Below are 7,954 nucleotides of genomic sequence, written 5' to 3'. Positions count from 1 at the left end.
TTACCACACTGACGCAAAGTCAGGCACGTGGGACTGTTTTAATTTGACTTTTTGGTTAACACTTTATCAAAGTGGATTGATACATTATGGTCACCTAAAATATCTTGTTTTAGCATTCAGTGGCAACACCAACCAAAGCCAGCTAGCTAGCTCTAGCTGTTAACTGCAGAGTTTAGCGCCATTGCAACCACAGACAACATTGGCTCAGCCGTGTCATCCTCCCCAGCTCTACCCTCTAGTCCAAAAATGGTTACTTCTGTTTTTAAAAAACAAAAAAACAAGATGGTGAGAGCATAAAAGAGAGCATAAAAATACAAGCTGTAGGCCACAGTTGTCTTTACCTCTTTGCCCTACTTCTATCCTCATCCTCATTATTTTATCATGGCTTGTGTTTCCGATGCAACCGGCGGGAACTGAAAATTCTTGCCACATCCTGGAGAAGTTGTTGCTGAAAGGAAACAGCCTAAGACTTTAGTCAAAGTTTTTAATGTGGCATGGCATCCGCTGAAATTGTGGGCGCAAGTCCTAGTTAATGACATATGACAGGAATGGTTACATTCTGCCACATTTTTCAGGCAGCATCACTTTTACTGGACTCTTTGAGAGGAGGGAGTAGCAACTGTGGGACCCCTCGCTCACCATTTTGTGTTGTGAGACATTTCTACACACATGGAGGTAGTTACATAGACTTAAATTTTTTTTTTCAAAGGTATTTCAAAAAAAAAGAAATTATAGGTAAGCTGGAGGAAGGACCTCTTACATATAATAGTGCAAGTACTGAGCCACCAGGCGTTGCCGGTTGAGGATAAGACTTATTGGTATTTAGATCTGTGAAAAGGAGAAATGAAAGACAAGCAGCTTGAAAATTACTTATCCAAAAAAGGGAACAAATACTCTTTGTGGACGTGATGGCAAAGGACGAATGGACAATTTAATTTTTTGCAATCTCTATTCTTTCCCTTCTCTTTGCAGCACCAAAAGCCAGAGAAGAAAGCCACAATCAGAAATGATTGGAAGAGAAAATCCTATCATTTGATTGACTTGAAAGACCACCTCCCGCCACCTACACATGCTCAACACCCCATGTTAGGAACATCTCTCTGGGACAATAGACTGAAACAAGTACTCTAGCCGGGGAGGCAATCGGTTGCTAGAGATGTCATTAAAGGGGACCTAAGAGCAAGCGATTGAGCAGAGAGTGCTTCCTTGGAGAGCCGTGTAGAGTCTGTTCTTTCACTGAGATTCCCACTTATCACTCCCCTTTTTTCTTCTTGCTTGTTTCTGTCAAATACGTGTTGTTCTTACTGATATAAGAATATATATTTTAGCAATAATATTTCACACTGTAGTAATTTTTTGAAAATGGAGGCTGTAGAGAAAACGTTTTCTTCACTTCTGTACAATTAAAGAAGAAATATGTTATATATGTACTGATTAAAAAATGAACATTATATGTAATCAGATATTAAGGAAAAAAGCTAAATGAAAAAAAAAAAAATCTTTGACAACAATTCTAAAGCCAGTATTTTCTCCTGCAAAATTTCCATTGCAGAGTTGGTTAATTTCCTTCTGAATAGGAAAGCATTGAGCTTCACTAATTTACTGTATCACAGCTACTAATGGGGATGGGCATTTCCAGTAATTTCAACATTTTGGTACTCCCATTTAGAGGACTTAAGTTAATTACACACAAAAATAAATTGAGACACGGCCGGTGAAGTGATACAGAATTGTGCTGGCTAATGCCGCCGTGCTAACACATGCTAACTGCTAACATTACTTGAGGAGCGGGCAAGCTTATGACTTCCTCTAAAGAGAAACATGCAATTTTATATTATGAAAACACCATGTTGCCGAATTAACATTCTCACAGGTGACGCTGCAGTGTATGGTATGTTACATTACTGTTGTGGCTACCACTGCCAGGTTCACAGATATGAAATGTTGAACAGTATGATTCCCACTGCTCTAAACTGGCATGCTATCTGTTGTCACAAAAATCATTGTGTGCCAAAAAATGGCCCCTTCTTATCAGTGGCCATTGCAGTTAAGTCTATCCAACAAAAGGTGACTGTTAATTACAGAGCCCTACAAACTCAAAGTCTTTTTTACTGTTAACATAGCCCGCATCTAGCTGATATTTGATGTCCGCTTTTTTGACGATTGACGTCTTGAGATGTTTGGTTCAGCGTTAATGGTAAATCACATGCCATGTGCAATTTGTGTGCTGGATTTTGGCCCGACTTAGTCAGACAGACTGAAGCTGAAGCCTATAGAAACCGTGAGCAACACTGGAAAAAATGGGGTGCTATTTTGGTACAAGGAATCCAGTTGTCTTAATATTTCACATCCATGGACATTTCCACCAGGCTTAAGGTTTGAGGGAATCATGCGTTCAGTCGTGTGTGTGTAGACTGCTCTGTTTATACGGATTCACTCTTCTTTGTTTGGGAGGGGAAAAGAAGACACACTTGAATGAGATCTGCACTGTACTGAATGCACTTTTTTAGTTAATCCTGACACAGAAAATGAATACTCCATCCTATTACAAGACATTTGATTGCAATATTATCACCATATTAACTATATTATTACCATATGAACCATCATCTTTATCATAATAATTACACAGTAAGATTCATTACTTTTTATACAGCTCCATAAAGCTTTTTGTATCTTGCCATTTATTTAAAATAAAGTCAGTGAAGTCTACCTTAACAATCATTATCATCCATAACTGAAGTTTAAAATACATGTCCAAACACACACATCACTATCAATCTCCAATCCCATATGATAATTCCTGTGGGATGATGTCTTCAAACAATTGCTGAGAATTTGATCAAGGACCAGATGGTGTGTACATACACCATAACACAGCTTTTTATTACTGTCCGCTCTTCTAAGAAGAGTTTAAGTGGAGAGAGCAGTCACTGCACACTCTAGAGTGTTTCCCCAATGTGAGACTGTCTGCCAGTCAGGGGCCAGAATACTGGCTGATTTGACTGCTCTCTAACAAGGCAATATGTCAATGTGTCACCATAAAATTGAGGCTGTTATTATTACAGTATGTAGCTTGGCAAACACTCACAATATGAACAGGAATTACATGATATTTCATTAGCAAAAAAACACAACCAAAATTCTGTTTAAAAGTAACGCAAACATTAAAAGAACACACCGACTTGAGATAAGCAAGTCAGGTTAGCAGATCGTGGCATCATTAGAAAAGCAGACCTGACCTACGTCGCTATGTGGCCACAAACACACCTACCGCAATACACACACACAAACCCACATATATATATATACACACCTACCGCAATACACACACACAAACCCACATATATATATATATATATACACACCTACCGCAATACACACACACAAACCCACGTACATATTTACACACACAAACACACAAACACATATCATAGAGAATATAATGCAAGGAAGAGGGGTTTAAACAGAAACACTAAGATAGGTATTGAATAGCAGATCAGAGGTTGGAGATTACAGGAAAGAGGAATTATGTTATTACTTATTTCCAACACATTAATATCAGTAAAGGGTTGGCTAAAATTTGAGCCATTATTTGAACAGGCAGGGTGTGCCCTATTGTAAGACATGAAGATGAATAAGATACAAAAACAACACTTGTTATTTGACCAGGGTTGAAGTTAAATAAACAGTTATCAATCATGCTCTGCAAAAAAATTATAAAAAGGAATTGCTCTCAACGCACGCATGCAAATAACAACTGCTTCCAGGAACCGCGATAGCTTCCAGGTAGGTGGTTAGTAGATTTACTGATCAATTTTATTCTGTACTAACTTAAGATTTTACATATGTAACTGTAGAAAGTAAACTATATCAAATACCACTTTACATTGCAGGTTGGAAATGACAAGGTAATATCATATATGTGTGAAAATGATATATTAAAATGATAATATGCATCAGAGCTAGGGTTAAGCTTCCAGAAGATTCAGCTTTACACAATTCAGCAGGAAGAGTACAAATAAGTGCTGTACCGTAAAATAACATGAATACAACATGACTAATGTGAATATGCATTTTATCATTGTGATCATGTCTCTTTTTTCTTTTTCATGAATCTTTATTCATAATCGGGACATTGATGTTTGGATCAGGACAGATATCCTATCCTGATATAAGGGTAAGTTAGATCCAAAATGTATTAGTTAAATGTTCTGTCTGAAATATTTTCTAAAAGGGATAGAGATTGTTTCAGAAAACATGGGATTCAATGTATTTAAAATAAAACTTAAACTGCAATAACCAAAGAAACAAACGAAAAGAAACCTTGAAAGTCAGTGTTAAATTGTCGGCAGTAGACATCATTTTCAGTACATTCCTATGTACAGTATGCTTATGCATATTTCTATTTTGCATACATTCAATAGCATACAGACAAACATAACTTTAACTTTAAGTACCGTAATTATTTAATATTCACAACATGTGGTAGAAATAACTCTGGTTATCTAATCTGCTCTGAACCGAACCGCCATTTTCTGCCCAAACCCACTCCCTACCTCTTGACAAAATTTAACACAAGCTCATAACTCATAACTCAGTAAAATTACAACACATAGACCCATCCTCAATAAAGTTTTTAATCAGTTTTCAGCAGATTAGTTGTCAATGTCGTCTTTAAAAAATTGCTCAACGGCCCCTTTAATGGCTTGTGTTTTGTGAGGGATTTCGTCTTTATTTAATATATACCCATTTTGACTGGCTTGGTTTGAATTTCCAAAAGGAGGGTTGAACCTTGATCAGACCACCCAGTGAAACCTTGTTCATTGGTGTGAGAGGTGCATAACGGGGGGGCCATCTGTGTATCGCATTGTCAGACCTATCTCCACAACAACACAGTGTACATAGGTTGCAGCTTGAGTTCTGGCTGTATTAAAACAAAAAAAAGCTGATGCTCTGTAAAACGTAAGCATTGGTGGTTTAACTGGCATGCACTTTCAGTTTTGTTGTGGCATTTTTGTAGAATATATGAGCTCTTCGTGCTTTGTGTCAGACAATGTTTGTGCCACGCTGTGTGATACACTCTGATGCAGTCATCGAGTAACCAAGTTAATTACAACACACCTGTGCACTACAATAAATGAAAGTGACTGTCTGGCAAAAATGCTTTGTCATGCTTATTAATCAGTGGGGGCGGAGATCACTTTGATCTCTGTAATCAGCTAGCGACGATATCACCTGCTAGGTGGCATAAGTAAAATCCCATCATCGTGAGCACCAGAAGCTTTGCAAAACTTATTGCTATACAATTTGTATAGAAAAAAACAAAAAACAAATCAGAAATCACAGTTTCAAAATAGTCTGCGTTTGTCTTGTCGCTCTGAGGAAGATAATTCAAAAACTATAAGTCCTACATCTTACATAAGCACATTGGCTAAAACTAGACAACAATAACTACATTGTAAAATATAAATCATGTATGACAAGTAAAAAGTGTGAGCGTGAGAGCAAGTTATAGAGAAGGGACTAAGAGGATTTTTTTAGGGCTCGCTGCTCTAGCAATGACATCATCCACTGTAAGTCACGCAATACACACTCCTTATCAATTCAGAAAAGATTCTGGAATGAAGACTAATTTTAATGATTTGATGTAGAGTCGATAGAGTACGTTTGTGTGCATACAATGTATGCCTAGCCTTTATATTTGTATAGTTCTTTTCATACATACATTTGTAGTGTTTTACCCTATTATATATAGACATGTACAGTATGTGGGTGATAGACTATTAGAAATAAATAAGCCTATGCATGTGTGTTTGTGTGTGTGAGTGAGAGTGTGTTAAAAACTCAGGGCCCTATCTTAAACCCGGCGCAGCGCAGCGCAAAGCCCAACGCTAGTGTCTTTGCTATTTTAAGACCAACGGAGTGCCCTCGTAGTTTAAATAGCAAATGCACCTGGGCCCATGGGCTGGTCTTACAGGGAGGTGTGTTCAGGTGAATTGTATCGCGTATTGCTATCTTGTCTTAAGCAGAAGGTCATTGCGCCATTGACAAGCAAAAACCTGGTCTAAAGTCAGTATTGCAGCATTTCATTGTTACTTTGCCAGCACATTAGTAAAATGCGCCTAGCCTTGTGTACTGTGCGGCCACTATGTTTGTTACATTGGGCGGTGTCTGACTGTGACGTTAGCTGAGAGTTGTCAACGCTGCTTACACTCTACGTTACACACTTTACTGGCAATCTGGATGCAACTGCTGCTGAAAGCTAGCCTACACCATTTGAGATGATATTTAGCTTTGTTATCTTTTAAATATATCTTTTTCCCATAGTTATATTATGTATAAGACAAGCTACAAACTGTCAATCACATCGTAGCCACACCCTAAAACACCCCCTGCTTTATTTAGATCATTGTTCAATAAATGATCATCATACTGTGTTGCAGAAGACTTAAACCTAGTGACTGAGACCATAAACTCATTATGAAAATGTTTACTGAGTTAAAAAATCAAGTGAGAAGTGGGTCACTTTATCATTGACTTCTACCGAAACCAACCTCCTTTTGCAACCACACATGTTGTAACCTGCTGGATTAAGATAGAAGGCAGGTTTAAGGCACTTCCACATTCAGAATCAGAATCATTTGCGGTTTTAGCCATACTGGATGATTTGCCCATTGATATTAACAGTCTATGGTTAAATACAACTAAAAATGTATAACCTCTGTACATTCTGATCCACATAGTGAAATGAATTCAAAGTAAATATGTAGAAGTTGTCATGAACACTTATGCTTCCCTGAGAGAGATCATAAAATGCAGCGAACAACAGACAGTTGATGCAGTGGTGCTGCTCAACATATTTAATTGGCGTACTGCATGTATTTATGTGTGAGTGTTTAACAACATTAATGCTTGGGTATTTTATTTAATGTTCAATAACATTTTATAAGTGTTAATGTCCTCCACAGGATGATGACTTCAACTGTGGTCTTTGTCTTGTTGGCTGTACTAAAACAGACAAATGGCCATTTTGGTGAGATTTTTCTTTAATTGGTTGAATCAAATTATTGATATTTCCCCAATGAATTCACATTTTAGTAAATAATGGAAAGTTAATTTGTGTGCCCATCTATCTATCTTCAATTATCATATTCAATGAATAACCACTGCCCCAACTGGTAATTTGTACCATATAATGTGTCTAATTGATGACTTTGAGCAAACAGTCAAATTCAAAGGTCTATCAATTACTGTATGCTAACTACCTTTTCTTTGGTGGCAAAATGGTTTGATCAACACGTATAACATGTTTGTGCCTTCCATATATATTTTAATAAAACATATTGTACATTTTTCACAGACCCAGGACCTAATATTGCTAAAGGTGGAAACGTGATTCAGTCCTCCCTGGGGTGGAATGGCGTCGCTGAAAGGGCCATTGATGGAAATCGTGCTAGCCTTTATGGACAGGATTCCTGCACCCACACACAAAACGATGTAAAACCATGGTGGAGACTGGACCTCCTGAAGACATATAAAATCAACACTGTCACCATCACCAATAGAAAAGATTGTTGCCCTGAAAGACTCAATGGTGCTGAGATCCGCATTGGTAATTCCCTCAATGACCATGGCAACGGTAATCCCAGGTAACAGCACTGTCTGTCTTAAATTAGATTTGAACATTTAACATTGGTCGTGTAAATTATTGCACTGAATATCTAAATAACTCCCTAACATAAAGCCAGATTTTCCACAGAAATAGCCTGATCATTGGTAAGATTTACGTGTGGTCTTTTTTGAGTAAACCAGTTTGACTCATATTACTGTTTTATTTTATTGTTTGTCAGATGTGCTGTTATCTCGTCTATCGCAGCTGGGAGCTCCGACACCTTCACGTGTAATGGAATGGAAGGTCGTTATGTAAACATTGTGATTCCTGGAAGACAAG

General features: G+C 37.6%; 1 protein-coding gene across 1 annotated transcript in view; it reads left to right on the top strand.

The window, feature by feature from the left end:
• Positions 1-3,667: 3,667 nt before the first annotated feature.
• LOC117945799 (fucolectin-4-like) overlaps positions 3,668-7,954 on the top strand; it is a 6,300-nt gene continuing 2,013 nt past the window's right edge. Inside the window, exons 1-5 of the mRNA XM_034873499.1 lie at positions 3,668-3,789; positions 4,160-4,180; positions 6,972-7,036; positions 7,364-7,652; positions 7,854-7,949. Coding sequence (XP_034729390.1) covers positions 6,973-7,036; positions 7,364-7,652; positions 7,854-7,949 — 449 coding nt within the window. The 5' untranslated portion in view covers positions 3,668-3,789; positions 4,160-4,180; position 6,972. The remainder of the gene's footprint in view (positions 3,790-4,159; positions 4,181-6,971; positions 7,037-7,363; positions 7,653-7,853; positions 7,950-7,954) is intronic.

The sequence above is a fragment of the Etheostoma cragini genome, chromosome 6 (assembly GCF_013103735.1).
Source record: "Etheostoma cragini isolate CJK2018 chromosome 6, CSU_Ecrag_1.0, whole genome shotgun sequence".
Classification (NCBI taxonomy): Eukaryota; Metazoa; Chordata; class Actinopteri; order Perciformes; family Percidae; genus Etheostoma; species Etheostoma cragini.
This window is presented reverse-complemented; position numbering and strand designations above follow the sequence as displayed.